A 20,987-nucleotide genomic window follows, 5' to 3' on the forward strand; every position below is an offset into this window, starting at 1 on the left:
ATATGTACAAAAAGCTACTGAACAGAGAACTACTTTGTTCAAAGGATCAGTTATATCCTCGCCTAGTTTTCAAGTGATTCAGTGGCTACCCTGAGACATCAGAGCTGGGATGGCAGGGGTGCTGCAGGGCAGAAGCACAGGGCATTAGTAAAAGTGGAGCAGAGGAATGACAGAAATCCTGTTCAGCACTTTGCTGTGCTCTGCCACCGGCAGCAAACTGGCCTCCTGTTTACATCCCACTACTTGAAACCTGTGCTTTTTAAACCCACTGCCCATCTCCAATTCTGATTAGCTTCTCCAGGCACTTCTGTGCTGCTCACACACAAATTCCCAAGCAGAAGAATCGCTCTGTATGGTATCCTCAGAGGTACTCAGCACGCTCTGCTGTCTGCTGCGCCTGACAGCAGGAAAAGCTGAGAGGCAAGTATGCAAGAGAGAAGTTGAAAAATTACAGGTTGGGGATATCAGCATTGATGATCCTGTGTGAAGCTGAGACACAGTGAATCATATGTGAAAGATGGAACTGAATAGGGCTGGATCTGAGTAGGAAGAGGAATGAGGAGCACATTTTGCTCTCTGCAGGGACAGGTCAAACCCGCAGAAGATAAAGAGAAGCAAGCAAGCCCTGTGCTGTGGCAGTGTGCACTTATTCTGTAACAAAGCCAGAAGCAGGGGCTGACCAGGGGTGGGTTGAAACCCCATCTGATCTGGGAGCAGAAGGGACTACAACATCTCCACCACATCACAAATGCTAACACAAGACCTACATGTCCACTACCAAACACGCACCAGGTTTGATCACACCTTCACTTTGCAATGAGATCTCTTTCTTCCCTACACTTGATAGCCTCTTCTCTTCCATTCTTAACTGGCAGAGGGACAGTGTCCTTCCTCCAGACTTGCCAACAGGACCTCCTCTTTTGGCCACCTCCATGGATCACCTTGTGACCATCAACTCTGCATCAAACAGCCAGATGTTTAACTCCAAAGGAGCAGGAGGAAGGTCTATTAAGTTGTCATGGAGGGCAACCTCAGCAGAAGGTCCTCAAAATAGGAGACAGGGTATCCTCATAAGACATAGACTTCAAGTCATAACTAACAATTAGGTGGGTTTACAGTGTCATTCCATGATGGGACACCTCAGAACAACAGACGTAGGCACAACTCTTTTTCGAAGCTTACAGAATGCTCTTGCTATATTTCCCCAAGAATTCTGAATCTCCGTACTGGGATTTCTTATTTCCATTTCAGGCTCTGCTAAGAAAAACTCTCCCTTGAGCATATTAGACTGCTTTGTGCCCCCCCTGGGAGTAGTAAACTGTTTTCTGGAGGTAATTCATGGAAACAGAGGCCTAGGAGTCAATGTACCAGTTCATCACCAGAGAACATATGGAGCAATGGTGGGAAAAATTCCCACCCATGCTTGGCCAGAAAACTGTGACCCATTTTGGGCACAGAAGGTTTGAGGGAGGCAATAGAGACACTCATAGTCTCCACAATAACAACAGTGTGTTCAGACTGGGGAGAAACCTCTGGTGTATGACTGCGCATCACCCAAGTTCTGGCCTCTTCTCAGGCTCCCTGTTATGCCCAATCTCAAGGACTTGACCTCTTTCTTAAGCCCATCCTGGTCTGGAGCTTACGTTCCAGACTGTCTCTCCCATACACAACCTCCCCACTTTGAGATCCTTCAAGGCAGCAGCCAAGAGCCTAAACTTCATGAGAACAACACCAAGCTCAGGACATAAGGACCTATGCTACCATAGCCCTGCTTGCTCCCTCAATGCTCCAGCTCAGCCCTTCCTTGGGAGAAACTCCCATGGAATCCTGCAGGCAGATGCACTCCCACAAGCACAAAGCAAATGGCAAACAAAGCAAATGAACTATTTGCACTTGTCAAGCTATTTCTTCCAGGTAAGGAGCAGGGAGGGAAGAAGAGAGGAACAAACCTGTACTTTTCCTGAAATTTCTAGATTCATTCATCATGTGAATACTAGTTTAAAAGCTATTGGTTGCACACAGAGAGAACAGGCAGAATGACTTCAGCCGATAATTCCACTTTCTTCTGCGCCTCAGTTTCCACACATACAAAAGGAGTAATAACAAGAGTGGTAGGCTTGATTTGTTAAGCATCTAAGCTGACATCTTCCGACACCAGTGACAAGTGTAGTAGTAGTTCCAGTGATAACACATTTGGCCCCTTTATGCCCAATTCTTTTGCAACCCATTGTTCATAGCCACTAGTACAAAGGAGCTTGACTCAAATTACATGAAAAGCCCAATTTACAAGTATCTTTATGGGCACATGGCAAAGGCTGAAGCAGAAAACGTAAAATGGAGACTACCTCTGAAACCTTGCTTTGACTTCCTTGTGCATATGCCTTATAATAGCCTTTATCATATCTCCTTTTTATTCCAAGTCTCCTGCACTCCAGTTACTATAAAGGATAGACAGAGCTCACTGAGTGGGTAGCAATTTGGTATTTTCCGTTATCTTAATGAATTTCAGGCATGGCAAAGTGCCTTATCTGCCACACATCATTCAAACCCATCACTGAATGCGGAATACTATTTCCTCATGGTGTTATTTGGCCATAACATGCTTCAGGAGTCTTTATGGATGTTCTCCCAGGGAAGTAGGTGGGGTTGTTATCTCTGTTTTACAGGCAGTGAAATCAGACACAAAGAGGCTAAGGTCCAAATGGCCAGAGCACCCACTAATTTTTGGTCCCTAATTTGCAATGCCTTAGATTAGCATTTCCCAGCCCTGTGGGCGTTGAGAGCAGAACTCCATACAATACCAGCCCTGTGCTTGTGCAAGTCAGACCCCAGGTGGCTCAGGCTGAGAACCCAGAAAATGAGAACACACCAATTAGTGGCCACCCATGGAAAACCTCATTTAAGTGGCTTTTTCATATCACATGGGAACTCGTGGCAAAAGGCAGGAAAATGCCTAATTCTTCAAGGCAGCATTCAATTGCCAAAACATGAGACCATTCTTCTGGTTTTGAACAGTCCCTTGCCTAATTCAATACATAACCTTCATCACTGGCAGTAAATGAAATAGGAGACCTATAGAAAACACCTTCGTTTATGGCAAAACTCATTCAGTCCCTAAGTATATTCCATTTTGTGCACTGAATGAGACAGAGATCCTATTGAAAAAAAAACACTATATACCAGCATTTGATCTTACAATTAAGGACCACATCATTATGCCTATACATGAAAGAAGATAAACTAAAAATGGACAGGCAACTCTTAATTAATTCTGTATTTTAAGTGTTTGACTTTGAAAACTCAATGTATGCTTAACAAAAGTTTTCAATCTTTTCTTTTATACATAAACTAAAAAGGAAGAAAATAGGAAATTTCATCATTTGAAATCAAAATAGCATTCTCTTTCCTTACATTACAAAGGCACAACTGTTGCTTATTAAATGGCGTTAAACTCTTTCCACTCAAAGCTTTATTCCTCTGATCTCAACAGATACAGTCAAATAACAAATTAAAACCTCACAGTGTCTATTTGAAGAAGACCCCCACCAAGAAAATTCTTATCCAAACAGGGAAAGCACAGAAAATTTGACTCAGTTGAAAAGACAGCCTTTGACTATTACAATTTATCTCATCCCCCAAAAGTTAGGTAATCCTTACTATAGGCAGGGTGTCTTGTTCCCCCTTTTGTGTTGTGTAAAGGCTTTGGAATAACCAAACAAAAGATATCTTCCTGAGAGTTGTATGGACTCAGCACATGATAATGGAAGATACCATGGGTCAGCTTTAGTTCTTCTATATTCTGATGCAGCAATAGCTCTTCCGCTGCATGAAAATATATCTAGTGAAGGTGAATATTATATCCCCACATGTTTTATTCAAGTATTCCCAACAACCGCTGGGACACATCATAATGGGAGCAAAGGAGATTAAGCACTGAAGGTGAGTGCTGGTAGGGTTACAGCACTCCAGGTGGGAATTTCTGAGTGACTGCCATATAAATGCTTTGAGACAGTTCTTGTGAGGCAGGTAGAAGAAACCACCAACTGATAAATCCCTTGTAATAATTCTCTCCTGAGTATGATGATAAAGGAACCTCAGTGTAGAGTTCCAGCAGATGTCCATGTTCAGAAGATGAATGTTAGAGTTAAGCATAGGAAGAAGGTGAGATGCCTTGCAGAAAACATAGTTTTAAATCCACTAGAAAATACGGGGAGAACTGGGCACCTCAGCATCAGAATACACCAAATAAATGCCTTTTGAACCTGCCTATACCAAAGACAGAGTAGCATCTAAACTCTTTCAGTTTAAGCATCTTGTTCTGGTTATCAAGGAGGCATCTTCTGTTCTGGACTCCAAGCCCTGAATCCCTGCCCAGAAGGAGACAACTGTAGTTCCTCTCTGACAGCATGCAGGAGATAGTTACTTACCTAGTATCTCAGTGGAGAGACTAGCTTCCCTGAATTATGGGAGATGTTCTCTCCAGTATCTGAAAAGATCTCAAGTCTTAAGTTTCCTCCCACAAAATACTGTAAGCTGCTCCTAGCTTTTCCTACTTAAGCTCTTAGGCTTTTTTCATGGAAGAATTAAATAAGCATGAGGCTTATTTAAGAGAGAGCACAGAAGTAAATATAGTTTTGTAGCATACTGGTTAAGTACTCATCTTCAAGAGGACAGATTGGGTCCAGTTCTTGCTTCAGTGAATATTTGATATTAATCATACAAAATAGTGTTAAAAGCATACAAGAGACCACTTAGTCCATCCTCTGCTCCAGAAGTACATCATACAGCCCTGCAGTGATTGAGGCTGATATAGTTTCCCCAATCTGTTCCAGTGCCATCACAATCCTTTTAGACTCTTCCTAAGTTCTAGTCTGAATCACTCTGACGTCCCATTAAAGAACACTACTTGTTTTATTCCCCCTGGGCAGGAAGAACAGATTATTCCTGTTTTCTTGCAGTTGCCACACTAGCATACTGACCCCTCTCAGTCTTATTCCTTTTAGGTTAAGCAACCCTAATTATTTCAGTCTTTCCCTTGACTTCCAGCAGTTCTCACTATCCCAGTCTCCACTCTACCTCACTGGACCACACTTCCTTAGAGTACAGTATGAGACTAAGGCATGACATTCAGTACATGACTAAGGCATGCCATTTCAGCTGAGACACGTGCTCATCAGAGCTGAAGTCTTACAGACTATACTCCCCTTTGCACAACAAATGTAAGAGGACATTTTCCCTTTTGACATTAAAATGATGTTCTCGACTAACACTGAACTTGTGGTCCTCTAGAGACTGTCTCCCCTCCTGAAGGATAGCTAGCTGACTTCTTGGCTCCATTAATCATTCCCATGGAGAGCACTTGATATCGGCTCTGATGCTGTTCAAACCAGGTCCTCGGTTTGACAAGTTTGTCTTGAATTCCAGTAATTTCCACCAGCCTATACCTGGTTCGTGCCACCTGCAGAGCTTAGAAAACATTTTCTCTGGACAGCCATCAGGTTGAAACTAAAATGTAAAGTACAATGTATTTAATGGGAACATGAAACACCAACAGGCCACAGCTCAAACTTGTGGCAATTTGCTTGATAGAATCTTCTGTTTAGGTAGAAAACCATCGAGTAGGATTATCTACACCAGTTCTGCATCAATGCTGTAATGTTTTCCTTTGGACCATGTTTCTTTGGTTCAGTTATGATAAAAGCCTGTGAGATAATGTCAAAATCCTTACAAATGACAAGGTATGACAACTACTTCCTCTGTACCCACAAGACTCGTTATAGAAGAAAGCTAAATTAGTTTGACATGATCTATTCTTGACAGATCTGTGCTGGCTTCTAATAATCTCCTTTATTTGATTATTTCCACCATTTTTTTTTTTCCAGAAATGAAGTAGTCTGCAATTTCTTATCTTCTCCTTGTTCTTATTCAGCCTTCTGACACCTCATCCAGCCCTCATGAGTCTTCAAAGCAGTCAAAGCTCATGGTTCAGAGACTGCTTCCATAAGATTTGTAAATAAGCTAGAATGTAAATAAGCCACCAGTACATCGTGACTTGTTCTGCCCTTTTCCCAGATCCTGCCCTTCTTCCTTTGTGGCTCCTATTAATTGTGTTTTAGAGGGAAAAATATATATATATATTCACCACATATCTGGGTAAATACTTTAGTCAGAATGTTTCCAGATAAAAGGAAGCTAGTACATTCCCCTCCTCTTGGATGCATCGTGTGCAGACACTTGACCTGTGTACTGTGACAAAATCACCCATTTTGGCTGTGCAGGGAAAGCAACTGGAAGAACACTTGGTTTATGGATCCCATGGTAGCTTAGCTGTTCAGGAGGTATTGAGCTGGCCATTGCTTTTAAACCAACCTAAGGATCACCTAGGCATGCCAATAAGCAGCCTTTAAATGTTTAGGGGACTTTACAGGTGACTTTAGGCACCTCCACAGTTAGAAAGGAAGGAAGTTCTACAGCCTATGACAGACACCTTTAAGAAGGTAGCTCAGCTTCCAACAACCCTTTATTTCTCAGTTCAGAACAATGGTAAAATACTGCGACACATTTCAGACTCCTCTTGTCAGTCACACCCTAATTAAAAAGCAATGGAATTCTACAAGATAAGGATAAGGCAGTGTCTTATGGTATCTCTTCCTGAACTGTGGAATGAAGAAAACAAAGACCACAAAGACAAATTAACTGAACTTTTAAAGGAAGATTTGTTAAAAATTCCTATAAGCCATTAGGGCTCATTTTGCATTAATTTGTCTATTCTTTTGTCTTCCACAGAGTCTTGTACACTAGCATCATAATGGAGGGTTCTTTTTGCTGCATATGTAGTTTTATCAAGTAAGAGGCAGCTTCAGGTATTGATTCACATATTAACTTTGCTAACTAACCTCTGGAAGTTATCCACTTTCCATTTACCTCATGGAGTTCTCAGCTTCAGTTCTTCAGTTATTGGGGGTGGGGATCTTTTTTCCTTCTTCCATTTGTCCTTTCTTTGGGATTTAATCTCTTTCAGCTGCTATTCTGACTGGAGTTTAAGGAATGGCCATTTACAAGATCCTGTGCTTTAGGTGGAACTGGTTGCATCCTTATCATGCTTTTGACTGCAATTTTAATGGCAAACATCAAACACCAATTGTGAATGTCTGTCCTCAAAACTCTGTGTAGGGCTTGAAGTTTCTCTGGGTCTTGCAAGGGAAATGGAAGGGTTAAAACCACTGGTTTTCCTCTTTGATCAGGCAAATTGTCCATTTTGACAGGTCCAAATTCAGCCTGTGCAATCCGGGTCCTTGCAAGCTGCCAGCCTGACTACTCCAACATAACAAGCTAGGAATGAAAGCCTTGGCCCTAAGAAAGGTGCCCCAGTTCTGTGGAACAGAAGCACCATTTTAGTGTAGATCTCCAGCCTATGGTGAAGTGTTCCTCCTGAGTGTCCCTCCTTTTGGCCCAGCTTCTAACAGCCACTTTGCCTTAGTTCCCCATCATTATTTATATCCACCACTGAATATCTTACTGCTAAAGCAGACAGAAGAAAGGATGATACAAGGAAAACAACAGTCAGTTGAAAACCATTGTGGTTTACATCCTGCTTGTTTCAATTTGGAATAATATAAATGGCTGGCATCTTGTGCAAAAGAGCAAAGCATGGTACCATGCTGCCCCAACCTGCCTGCCCTTGAGTACTTAACATTGCAGATTTATAAGGTCATTGGATACTATTAATAAAAGAAATGGATTAGACACCATTCAATAGTCTGATGAACCGGATGCCGATTGATAATAGTCTTAACAATTACAAGAGTAATTGAAACTATAAATTAGACCTCACCCATTGTTAGAAACCACCCCCATTCATAAAAACACCCTGAAGTTCCTGAGACCACAATTTCACTCCCAGGCAATTACGGGAAGAGTAGAATAAAACTAGCTTCAGAGCTAGGTTCACATCCAAACACACTCCCCTGCATCCCCAAATTTTCGAGGCATTCAAGCCATGTGAGAAGGATTCTTTTAGAGCCCATTAGCTTTACTAATCCCCAGCGCTTACAGAAAGGTGTACTCCTACCAAGAGAATGTTTAAATATTGTGAGATGTCCCAGCTCTCTATAAATAGAGATATCCTGGAATTATGGCTGGAATTAATTCAAGAAATTTCAGAACATGAGTAATGAATGGGACTGACATTTATTGGTTATAATTCAAATGAATATAAGTACATCCTGGCTCCCCTTTCAAGGCATCGAAGCCAACCAACCCCAGTGGGAGGAAGGCAGGCTCATGACAACTTCTATTGGACCAACAAAATGGCTGAAGCACAATCTGTCATCCAACAGTGGCATTAGCATCCAAGGGACAAGCCCAGATAAAGGAACCCTCAAGAAATCAGGAAAGGTGATACTAGTCTGTACCACATCCATAGCTCCTATAGCAGCCATACTCTTCCCCAGTTAGGGCTGGGAAACATTTTACCTTTGCTAACAGCCACAGGTGATAGGTGAAGATGCACCACTTTGCTGTCTCAGTCTATAGGTGCACATCTGCAACAGCTGCTCAAATGGAGGAGAACTTGGGAAGTCACAAAAGCAACTGGAAGTACAAAGTACCCATATAGTTTTCCAGCTTCCCTTCTGACACCAGTGCCAGGAAAGGTGGAGGAATAAGACCCCGGGGGTAGTGGCTGATGCTGCCTGCAGGAGTCCCCAAGAAGCACAGCCAAAAGAGGGTTGGTACCCAGCTGGAGGAGAGAAGGACTGCATGGTCAAAGGAGCAGGAGGAAGGCGAGGAGCAGAACAGATGGGCAAAGGAGACAAAATGAGTAACAGGCAGAGACAGCAGGATCAGCAGAACTCCAAAAGTCCAAGTTCCTTTTGTCACAGTAAAAACAAATCACTATTTTCATTACACCCCATACACATATTGTAGGTTGCTACAGGCTGGATCGTTATGATGGCAGGGGAGGAGTTAGCAAACTGGTGGACAGCAGGGAGAAAACTTCAGTTGCAGACCTACTCTCAGGCTCGGGCCCATAGTAATAAAGCCTGGGTCTGGGAAGAAAATCAATGTTTTCTGTTAAAGGAACTCAAGTGGCTAATAAACATCCCAGCACTGCAGGAGTGACTGAGGATGGATAAAGCAATGCTTCGCTTTTCTAAAGCACCTCTCACCTGAGGGCATATGAATCCTTGTTTTTCGTTTCACACACTTTTAGATTCCAAAGCGAAGCAGCATCTTGCAGAGGCAGCCATGACAGGCAGAGAAACTGTGCTTAGTTCAAGTCAGAAAGCAGGTTAATAGCACTGCTAAGAAGAGAAACCTGCTCTCCTGGAAACAATTCCTATCTACTAACTACTGGCCTGTGGTGCTGGCAACCGTGAAAAGCCATGGAGTTTTACACACATGCTCGGCAGGTGATAGAGAGAGCCCTAAGGAAATATAAACACCTTCTCCACGTGAGGCCATCAGAACTCTGAGGCTACATGTAACCTCCCGGTGTGCTCAGGAGGATCTTAGAATTATAGAGTAAATGAATGTGGATGGATTCCAGACTCTGGCTTTGGACTTCAGATGCTGAAAGGTGTTTCAAGCACATACCTGCTCTGGTATTCCCACGGCAAGGTATTCTAGTATGTCCACCAGCAAGGCATGTGCAGCTTCCACTGGGCCTTTCTGGATGATTGACCTCTTCTATGGGCTATTACTGGGCTGTGGTTGCTGCCTTACAGGTGGACACTGTGCCTTCAAAATGCAGATGCAGCCAGGTAGGGACTGCTGCCAAATCTATCCCTAAGACTTGTCAGACTCATAGCAAATAGGGGAGTCACATAGTGACTTCCAACAGGCATCAACACAGAGATCTGCCACCAAAAGGTTTCCCATCCTCATGTCTTTAGCCTGGAACTGTCATCAGAGTTATCGTTCATTCTCAAATCCAAATAAAGCCCTCCTTTTGTAGGGAGGAAGCCCAAAGCAATGGAAGAGATGTTAGTCATTTACATGCAGGAGGAGAGGACATCAGAAGAGTGGTAGAGAAGGAAGTCCATGCAACTCATGGAATGAACAAGTGGTAGCCAGTAATGCAGCACCAGCCTACTGGGAGCATGCAGAGGTCTCAAGTTATATACGTGTGGTGCTTCTGCTTCATACTATCCCAGCCAGAAGCAGAGGGAAACTTCAGACTATGCCTGCTGGTTTACCTGTTAAAACACCGATCCCTCAGCATATACATGCCTGCTTGATACAGAGTAGTCAGAGCCCCCTTGCACCCCATGTCCTCTGCACGTGGAGCAGATGGAGGTCATTGAGAGGACCACATGCCTCCAGCTGGTATACACATCCCACATGTACATCATGTAAGACCATCAGCCTCCTTTCATCTTGCAATGGGCAAAGGACCCAGCTCACCTTCCCAATAACACAAGAAGACCTTGCAACTTGGTAGCTGCCAGCAGTGGGGAATTCCTGCTCTCTGGGAAAGGGGAAGAGGGAAATATGGCTACTAGATCCTGGGGTGGCATCACAGAATCAGCTGGCCTGAAATGAGAGCGGGCTTCAGGTAAAACCTCTTTGAGCTTTCTCCTTTTAAGTCAGTCAAGCCTGGAGGATGGGTCTGTCTCATCCCTCATCCCCAAGCAACTTCCATCCTCTCATGCATGGGCATGAGCAGAACTTGGAGCTAGAGCTCATTTTCTTACCCTGAGGCAAAAGCAGCTCTGAGATCATTTGGCCACCCTCAGCACTGGGCCAGGACAAGCCCTCAGACAATACATGTTGGTTCCCTCGGGTGCACATGGTAGCAGATACGAGATTCAACGCATCCCTCTCAGCAGGGATGTCTCTACGTACTAGTGAGTGCTGCCTGACAGAGTTTTTTGCTGGGACTCTCATTCAGGAGCAAGTGGCAATAGGCAATTCGGATCAGCAGACTGGTTTCTTTCCCACTAAGCATTACCATTGTCCTTCTCCCCCTGGAAACTCTGCCTGCAATTAGTTTCCTAGGAGGGGGCTTGTCTGTGCCATTAAGAACAGTTACATTATGCGATCTAGGAGAAATCAATGTCTCTAATAGTCTGCAAAGGCAGCAGAGGAGGAGGACGGGGAGATGGGTGTTTCTCTGGAGACATGGTTCTCTGGAAAAACCCCAAGGGTATGGCCACAGGAAGAGAATGAGCAAGGACCTGGAGTAATTATACTTCCATGCAGCAGCAATTGCTTACTGGAAGAAGCACAAAAAGTGCTGGGTGCCTTTCGGAAAGGTGGAGGCAGTGGCGAGACTCTCCTGAGGCGCAGATGAAATGACTCTGCCTTCCAGGCAATGGTCTGTGGTGATTTACGCCACACTGGCAAGTGGAGGGAGGAGGGGCGTGGATGGACACCTTTCCTTTAAAATACCCCTTTTTCCTCTCTCTGTGTTTAAAGGCAAGAGCATGGCTCACAAGTTTTGAAGCATCTGGATTGTGCGGCATAATGAAGTTATTCTAAATGAGGTCTGAGACATTTTAATATCCTGAGGCGAGGAAAACCTTTAACTCTGTGTGCATCTTCCCCTCTCTCTTTTTCTCCATTTCCTCCTTCCTGCACACCTCTGCAGTTCCTGGAATGACAAGACACCTCACACTGGCTGGCTGTAATCTCTACAATAGTTCCCTAACGCTTTCTCCTCCTTCTCTGATTGCATTAAACCACATCTTCAGAGGTACAGCCCTGTTTATTCATGCTGCTCGTGTGGAAGGGGAAAGAAACGCAGACTGCCTCTTCCCCTGCTTTGATTTGATGGGTGTGGCAGGTTCAAACCTTTGCAGCCGCTTGCTCTCCAGCGCTGGGGTGAGGAGGAGAGGATGGAGCGGGAGGGAAGCTGTCGGATATGGCTGGTGATGAATGAGACTCATCTCACCCACAAGTGGGAAACCTGCTTGCGGGTTATTGTTTAATCACTCATGCAATCCAATACTGAGCACATACCCCCATAACGTCCATCTGTTCTACTATGCGGTGCATGCAACACTTGCATCTCTAGCCACCTATCTAACGACCCAGCCCTGCGTATTACTGACTGCATCTCTCACTGCCAGTATAGGCTAAACCCAATTCTGACCCAGCCTTTTGGTTCTGCCGCCTTTTAGCTGAGCGTTTTGTGGGTACAGATTCAGAGCTGCAATTAACTGTAGGCAGAAATGACACCACCAAGCTATCTAAATCTCTCATGGGTGGGCACAATCAGTTACTTCATTCTCCACGTTGGCATCTCACCCACAAGAAAGAATAATCTGCAAGGTATTGAGAGTGTGAACGCATCTCTCTTTGAGGGGTGGGAGGGCAGACGCACACAGGCACACCTAGACACAAACGTGGAGAGGTTCCTTCCACACCCAAGCCTGCAATTACCACATTTTGCTGTTTAGCTGCCAGAAAGGCGGGACACCAGGGGCTTCCCCTGCAAAATAATTTGAGGAGAGCTCTCTTTATTTTGGGAAGGAAACTCCTGCCCGTGCTGAAGAGCCCATTCTGTCTTTCTCTCTCTGTGAAAGGTCTAGGTGGGGACAGAGAAAGAGCACTAGCTGAAATCATCTCCAAATTCAAGCTTCCTCTGGTATATCCCCAGCTTTGCTGAGCGAACTGCTATGCAGCCAGCTTGGTGGCTGTGCTGTGTGTTCAGGTATAGGAGCAGGAGTTGGGGCTCTGAGCCTAAGCAGCATCCACCAGACATGCATGGGCTGGCATGCTCAGGTTGCATGGCTGCAGTAAGGATCAGGAAGCATGTGTGAACCAGTGCCTGTGTGCTTGTGCATGTATGTGTAGTACAGACGTGAGCGAGGGGGATGTGTGCTGCACATGCACGCGCAAAGGGGTGTGTACCATGCGGTGGATTAACGTGCGGAGTGGTAAGAGAGTGCGACCAAGAGACCCGCATGCCATGCAGTTCTACATGTGTCAGAATGCAAAACGATAGGGGTAAACCCCACAAGGGTGTAAAGAACAGATTCAGGAGCTCTAAAGCCCAACCTGTGCTGGCATGGGCTAAATCATCCCCCTTTACCGATAGCTCTCTTCTGAGTCTGAAGAATCCCAGAGCTACCTACTTGGTTTTAAAATGTGCTGTGCACCTCCACCCACTGCTCTGTCACTGCCTCCCTGTCTGCCTTCCCTTCTCCTCCTCTGCTCTTTCATCCCATATCTGCCAGCAGAACGTGCTTTGCTGGCTGGCTGCAACGTGTTCCCCCCCCCCATCCTCCAGCCATCCCCACCTCCCTCCTGATTTTGCGAGCGTATCGTTAATTGTAAAGCATTTGAAAGACCTGCATGGGGGAAAAAACAGAGGATGACGCAGGAGCTCATTCCATCCTGTTCACCTGCCCCTCCCCAGTATTGTACAGAATCGCTCCTTCGTTTGCTAATACACTCATCTCCATTCAGAAACACACTTTAACCTGGGTTTTCTTTCAGCGCGATGCTGTTCTACTGGAGTTACTCACATCTGTGTTAGGCTATTGCTCCAGCATACTGCAGTGCTATACTGTAAGAGATACAGACACGTATGCATATAGAAAGTAACCAGTATGGTGTTGTACCTAAGTTTTGAGCTCAGAACAAGAACCAAAGCTCCTTGTCATTATCCCCGGATCTGCAATCCGGGAAAGTTGCCAAAATGCCTTATGAAGATATTCCTGCCTCAAAGTTCCAACTGCATAAATCCAGCATCCTCCCAAGGAAGTCCAAGAGGTTCAGCCAAAATAGGCTCTCTTAATCAGGAGCAGCTTTGGGTTTTCACACAGAATAAAAGGGGGAAGGGAGAGGGGAGAATGATCCAAGTAGCTTTTTATCAATTATCATTTTGCACATAAAGAATGTGGCACTGAACACTAGCCACCACCCAAACCCTGTCATCACCCCAATTCCCTTACAGCAAAAGCCAGGTGGTACCAGTAAAGAGAATGAACTGGTTTCCAACAGGTTCACACCAGAGCTGCACTTATCCCACCCGAGTTCGGAGCTAACAGAGGCGTGGTCCTCTGTCTCTTTACCAGCTGGTGCACAGTTGTCTAACTGGTTGTACTACGAAGGTACAGCAAAGGGGGTGACTCTCCCCCTCCCCTGGCTAATGCTTTTGTTAGGAATTAATTGCATTTTTCACTATAGCATAGGTCGGAAAAGAAAGCTTCAGGTTAATTCTTGCTTGGATTGTTGTAACACAAAAACAGGAATGCACCTGTGCTGCGAGCACATGCACATAAAGCATCTCCCATTCATCGGAGCCAGGAGCAATAGCGAGTGTGCTGACCAGGGATCAAGGCTCACTGGGCATCCTTTCCTCGCTTTTGGCATAAGATGAAGAATTGCTTCCTTTATCTCCAAGGTAGAGCCAGATCTCATCACGTCTCTTGCCAGCCGCACTACCCCCCCCCCCCCCCCCAGCATCCACACCCTCAGAACCCACAGACAGAAAATCTCAGGCAATACAAGTGCCCACTATTAAAAAATAAGAAGAATAGAGGGGGGATCCTGGTAGCTCCCCAAATGTGGACGTAGGCCACCCCCCTTCCCCACATCACCAGCCCCGAAAAGGCAAAACAGTCACATTGCAGGGTGTGAAAAGAGCAAGATGCTGAAGGATCGCAAAAGAGACGCCTGCCTGCTGAAAGCAGATGAAATTTCCTCCCCCAGCCCTTACCCCAGCCCCTGCCCCAGCCCCTCGCATGCTCAGGCAGCCACGCGCCCCACGGCCAACCCGGAGATGTCTTAAGGAACACACAAAAAGGAATCTTCGTCTCTACCTGTTTTGTTCTTCTCATACAGCACAGCATGATCGTATTGTCCCCTTCCTTCCTTCTTCTTCCTTCCTTCTCCTCTCTCCTTTTCCTCTTCTGCCTCTTATCTCTCCCCCCCACCCTCTCCGCTCCCTCCCTCCCTCCCTCTCTCTGTCTCTCCTCTCTCTCGCTCACACACACATACACTCACACACACACCAGGGCAGTTAGCGGCAACTGTAAGGTCCACAGCTATTGCTCATCACACATGCACACGCTGCCTCCCTCCCTCCTTCCCTCCCTCCCTACCCTTCCCAGAATTGTTCCAGCTCTCCCTGACTCGTCACCTCCCCACCCCACCCCCACCACACCAACACCCCCCCCCCCCCCCCCCCCCAAGTCCCTTGCCAGCCTCATGAATAATTAAAACCTCCAATCTGGACCCAATTACCCAACGACTTCCCCACCGCACAGAGGAGAGGGGACACTGCAGGCTGCGGGAGGGGCTGGGGGGTGTGACTGGGACATGCAGGGTGAGGAGGGGACCCAGGCAGGCTCCTGACACACACACACACACACACACACACCACCCCAGAGCACATGGGCACTGCTATGTGTATGGGGTTTGTGCATGACGGGTGATGGATGGTGTGGGGTGAGCATGGGGGGAGAAGAGGGACCAGAGGGTATGTGGCATGCACAGGTGACTGCGTGCTGTAGGTGGGAGCTGCGGGCTAAATGGGAATGAGGGAATATGTTAAAATGGCTGTGGAAAGTCCCCCTCCCCCTCCCCAGCACGCTGGCAAACACATATGTAGGTGTTGTCTTCTTCGTACATGAAGGGTTGGGAGACCTTATAGCAGCCTTCAGTACCTAAAAGGCACCTGCAAGAAAGCTGGAGAGGGACTTTTTACAAGGGCAGGCAGTGATTGGAGGAGGGGGAGTGGGTTTAAGCTGAAAAAGGGGAGATTTAGATTAGATATTAGGCAGAAGTTCTTCCTTGTGAAGGTGCTGAGGCACTGGCACAGGGTGTCCAGAGAAGCTGTGGCTGCCCCATCCCTGGCAGTGTTCAAGGCCAGGTTGGAAGGGGCTTGGAGCAACCTGGTCTAGTGGAAGGTGTCCCTGCCCATGGCAAGGGGTTGGAACTGGATGAGCCAAACCAAGTCATTCTATGATTCTATGAAGGCATAAACCCTGTATGGTGAAGTCATGACAACTTTGCCCCTTGTTCCCACAGTCCATCCTATAGACTTTCCACAGGCAGCAACTATGATACTCCTGCAAAAGAGCTTATTTGTTCACAATAGCTTCAAAACCTACAGAAATCATCCCTCTTGCTTCTGGAGAGACCTCAGTTAATTTCAGCGTCTCAGTAATTTCTGTGTCTATTGATCACTGCCTGAAAATTGTTGTAACCTAGTATGAGGAAGATGTGTGTGTCCATGCTCCCAACTACCCTTCGTGTGTGGGGTAACAGATCTGGATGGGTTTCCATGTAGAGGAGGGCCTGAGTGAACACTGATGCTCAAACACACAACCAAGCACATGTCTTGAAAGTTATAGCAGTGTATATATGAGCAGGATAGCTATCTCTGTCACTGTTAGAACATATTCCAAGACAAGAGTTAAACCAAAGTATGGCAATGTTGAGCATGTTAAAAATATAAAGAGACTGCTGGATTTTTAGGATTTAATATACCAGAATTCAAATGTAGCTTATTTTATTCACTGCGTCTGGGAGGCACAGTCAGATGCTGTTCTCTTTTTTAGCACTAATGTCACTACATCAACTTCTCTGCCACACCACGGAGTTACTTCTAATACATTTTTAATGCAAAACTGCCCTCAAAAGAGCAAAATTAAATGTCATAGGTTATTATTAAGGCCTTTGCTCTTTAAATATCTCCATTTGTACATTATTAACACAACTATTCACGCACATGTGCACGCTTATACAAATAAATGTGTACACATATAGCTACGGTTTCTGGAATACCCCTCAGCACAGACTCCTCCATAATCATATTCAGTTGCTATGACATCATTGCAGTTCCCAGTACCCCATATATTTTTAAGCAGCATTTCAAAGAGGATCTAGCTAGCTATCTGCATCTGTTTGCAGTTTAAGGGATATGCCTCTTAGGGTCAAGCAGGTATCAGCAATAGTCCTGGTTTTGCAGCCTAGAAAAGGGAAATAATGGTATGATAATGATATTCAGAGAAGATACTAAACTGGGAAGAGTTGCAAACAGCTGACACAGAGCAGACCAAAGGATTAAATAACAAAAATCAGATTCAGCTTTCAGAGAACAAGAAGGCAAACTAAGCGATCATGAAAGAAGATGGGTAAGAAGTGGAGCAGCGGAAAGCAATGGGCATGAAATCTGAGGAAGGAATATGTCACTGCTGACAGCACCATGCTAAGGCACAGTGGAGCAGTGCAATGGTGTTTTGGATTATGTCTATGGGACTTAGGACCCTCTGCCCCTGCCCCAGGATTTGCAGGGGCTCATCTCCACGACGAAGCTGGTGTGTCATGAGCTTGTGGGCACTTGCTAACCCACACAGCTGTTCCCATGCCACTGGGAGATGGGACTCCTCTGGCCAAACATGTATGTCCGCATCTGAAAGCATCACTCTGGGCTCCCTTTGGTGACAACAAATTGAAATGGGAACTCTGAGGGTGTGATTCAGCTCATCCTAAAGCAGGAGCCTAAACTAGGTCAGACAAATCACACATCAGAAGTATTTCAGAAGCTTGTTTTCTTCTCGCTGACAAGGCCTTCTTAGGGAACCTCCGAACTGAAGGGAGCCCTGCTGAGGAAAGCCTTCCCACCCTCAGTGCTTCCCAGACACCCACCAGAGGAGGAGCAGCGAAGGGCTGCGTTGGTGCATCTAGCTATGGTCAAGCCACCTTCCTTCACACACTGGGGCAGTTGCTCACCACCTTCAGGCAGAGCCAAAGGCAGCACCACGTCTCTTCTGCTCATCCCCATGGGCACTCTATGCTTTAGCTTATTGCAAACCACTTTTGCCACATAGACAAAACCTCCTTAATAGGTTTTCGATGCACACAGCGTTCGTGGTGAGTGGCCACTGCAGAGTCATATCTGATATTCCTCTGAATTAATCTTCTTATGTGGAAGAGCCATAAGCTAAGACACAAGTTTTCAGGGCATGTCAGCTCTTAATACCCCTTTCTTTCAAAACAGTATATTTAAAAGCTGGAATTTAAATTATTTAGCCAATTATATGGTTCTGAAAACCATACCTCATCATCCCTGGCCCTGCCATTTTGGCTATGTTATCACTTTGACCTGTAAGGTAAATTATCAGGTGACATGGAAGGAAAAAAAGGACAAGTCCACAGCAATGAAAGGGCTGAAGGGAAAAAGAGGGAATTAGGCACAAAGTTCAGCCAAGGAATTAATGAACATCACAAGCAAAACTCAAGGACAGAAAAGGAGGGGAATCTCCATTTCCTGAAGTCACCAAGTCAAGATGGCATGCTTTCATCCAAACAACACTTTTGTCTTCCTACTGCATTGCCAATACAGGCTCATCCAGCTCTTCTTCAGAGTTTCTTTATAACACTGCATCATGCAATGTAGACATGCCCTGAAAAGCCCCTTTGACCTCGGCTTTTGAATCTACACAAATAAAAGGAAGAGCTGTTCTGAAGAACAACATGAATGGGGAGCTTGGGAAGCGGGCTGGAAGGAGGGGGTGAACAATGACCATAGATTTTAAAAGCTTCATCTGTGAGACTTGACTAAATGACAGCTAAGGAGGTGGACAAGTGTGGTATAGCCATAAACTTCAAGAAGGAAGAAAAGCCATTTGGAGTGATATATGGCCCACTGGTGCACGCTGCATGTTCCTTTGCTGTGAAGCAGAGTATGGTTTGTAATTATTCAGAGCAGCCCTTTAATTCAAAGCATATATTTGATTCAAAAGGCTCCAGATCTTTTCAAAGTAAAGAGAAGTATCAGTGATTGTTACAGAACAGGGTGAGTAGACTGAGAAACACAAAGCAGTGCTTATTCCCTGTCCAGTTCTGGAAGACTTAGCAGTGCATTTAGTTGCCCCAGCAGCTCAAGGTCCACACTGGTTGAAGGAAAAAGCATCTTCAGTCCAGCTGCTAATTTAGGTTCAATAGTAACAGTTTAGATCTGGGTTTGAAGAACTACCTAGTTTCAACCTGCTCCTGCGCCTGTAATCAGGCTGATTCCCTGGGCAGATGAAGTTAAGTAAAGGAGGAGGCAGATAGTTTGCCTATAGGAGCTGTCCCAGTGGTAAGATGCTAAAGTGAAGAGGCGTCTCTTCGAGAGAAGTACTGTGAAAGTCCCGTTACTAGGGATATTTAAAGCTTCAGTAAAAACAGCTCGGAAGTGAGTGACTTGCCTTCATTGGGAGAGAGACTGGGTTTTCTCTCTATTCATATTTTACACATATAGTGGTAGCCTCATCTTTTGTTAGCCAACTTTCATTCAGAAGGGAAAAAAGCCAATTTTATAAGGATTTTTTAGGATCCTCATTTGAATAGGCATTCCTGAAAATCCCACTGGTGGCCCACTTGTAGTTTTAGTTTCCTCAGTAGTTTTGCAGCTCTTGTCTCATTTGGCCTCACTTTCAGTCATCTATAGCTTAATGGCACAAAATAGTGCAGTGCAATGCTAGGATCAAACTCCCATCCTAAATGATTTAGACATAGCCATGAGTCTCCTCAGAGGAGTTCCAGTTTTTCAGTGTAAGGACCTCTTATGTCAATTTACCTTGGATTTCAGTTAATCCTAAATTATTAATAACAGCAAAGGAGAGCCTGATTTCTTTTGACCTGAGACTGTCAGTATGCCACAGGCTGAAATAAGTGACTTTAAAGCCATGATTTTCAAAAGCCACAATGACATTTACTCTTGCAGAGAAGTGTTCAGGAGATTCCAACTCAGGAACACTCCAACTCATTCAGTGCCTTTAATGACTGCTCAGTTGCTCGTCCTCCAAGACACTGAACACACGACATTAGCACTTGTTGTCATCGTGCTAGTCCAAGAGAGATGCACAAGTGCTCTGCATTTATTCCCTGTGATTTCCATTTCCCTTCCCATGCCTGCACAGCTGGGCTCACAGCACCTGACTTTACAATAGGAAACATAATAAGAAATTGCCTCAATAATTTCCCCGTTCTCATCATTCTTACTAAAACTGTGGTTTCTGTACATTGTGTGGCTCATACAAACTGGAATTTCTGGGCGGAGGCAAGGGTAGAAGGATTTTTAACATGCACAGGGAACGGTCTGTACAACCCCCAGGTCAATGTTAATTATTATTAAGCTTCAGAATCATCACAAATGCAAACACAACAGTTCAATCCCAGCACAGCTTAGTGCTGAAGACCATAACTCTTCAACAAAATGAAATCTCATCTGCTTGTCTGTCAAAAAGCAAAATGTCAGCACAGAAAGCAGTTGACCTCTTAGCTATTATTCTCAGTGTAGTTATGCCCTGCCATGAGGGAATGTGATACTTTACAAGCCAAACCAAATAGGATACAGGATGACCCAGCAAGCTTCTTCCTTCTCCAGCTACCCTTCAGCATGTGCTGCTGGGTATATGCAGCAGTCCCTTTTGCTGTAGCACAGGGTAGCAAAGCAAGTTTTGAACCAGGAGCTCAGCATGGGCCAGTTTACCCTGCTTCTGAGGCTGGCTCCATCAGTCACTAAGTCCTGTAGTGCTGTGACAAGCTGCTGTCAGCATTCAGGCTCACAACCTTGCAGTGCCACATGGGGGATGTGTGTGCTGCCCCGTGCTGCAGGGTGTGATGGGACTAGGATGGAGATAACACTAAGGTACATGTACACTAACTTCAGGGCATGACTGGAGAAGAGTCCATCTCAGTGCTGTTTCACTCCTCTCCTGGCTTCTTCAGGGGTAGGTTGCCATTCCCATAACACTGCAGTGCAGAACATGGGAGCTGCCCAGTGATACAAGTATGACAACGTGACAGTATTATGGTGTGGAGTCACAATTGCTTGAGCCTTCTTTGGACAACCTGGCCCTGCTCTGCATTGGCCCACACTGCCCCTCATTCAAGCCAGAGTGAGGATGTTGACATGACTGCTCCAGCACTGGAAGGTGGTTGGACAGGGACAAGTTCATCCTCCTTTTCCCCCATCCCTGCAGCTGAGGGGACTCTTCATTCTCTCCATCAGAACAACTGAGTTGAGCTGAACCAGTCTG

General features: G+C 45.4%; 1 protein-coding gene across 1 annotated transcript in view; it reads right to left on the reverse strand.

Annotated features, from left to right (window-relative positions):
- The window catches only part of GAP43 (growth associated protein 43), a 57,233-nt gene extending 42,227 nt beyond the window's left edge, over positions 1 to 15,006 (reverse strand). The window contains exon 1 of the mRNA XM_057404164.1: positions 14,775 to 15,006. Within this exon, the coding sequence (XP_057260147.1) occupies positions 14,775 to 14,804 (30 nt within the window). The 5' untranslated portion in view covers positions 14,805 to 15,006. The remainder of the gene's footprint in view (positions 1 to 14,774) is intronic.
- Between the last annotated feature and the right edge of the window lie 5,981 nt (positions 15,007 to 20,987).

The sequence above is a fragment of the Pezoporus wallicus genome, unplaced genomic scaffold, assembly GCF_028554395.1.
Source record: "Pezoporus wallicus isolate ANWC-B61680 ecotype Strahan unplaced genomic scaffold, APGP_CSIRO_Pwel_v1 contig_6598, whole genome shotgun sequence".
Classification (NCBI taxonomy): Eukaryota; Metazoa; Chordata; class Aves; order Psittaciformes; family Psittacidae; genus Pezoporus; species Pezoporus wallicus.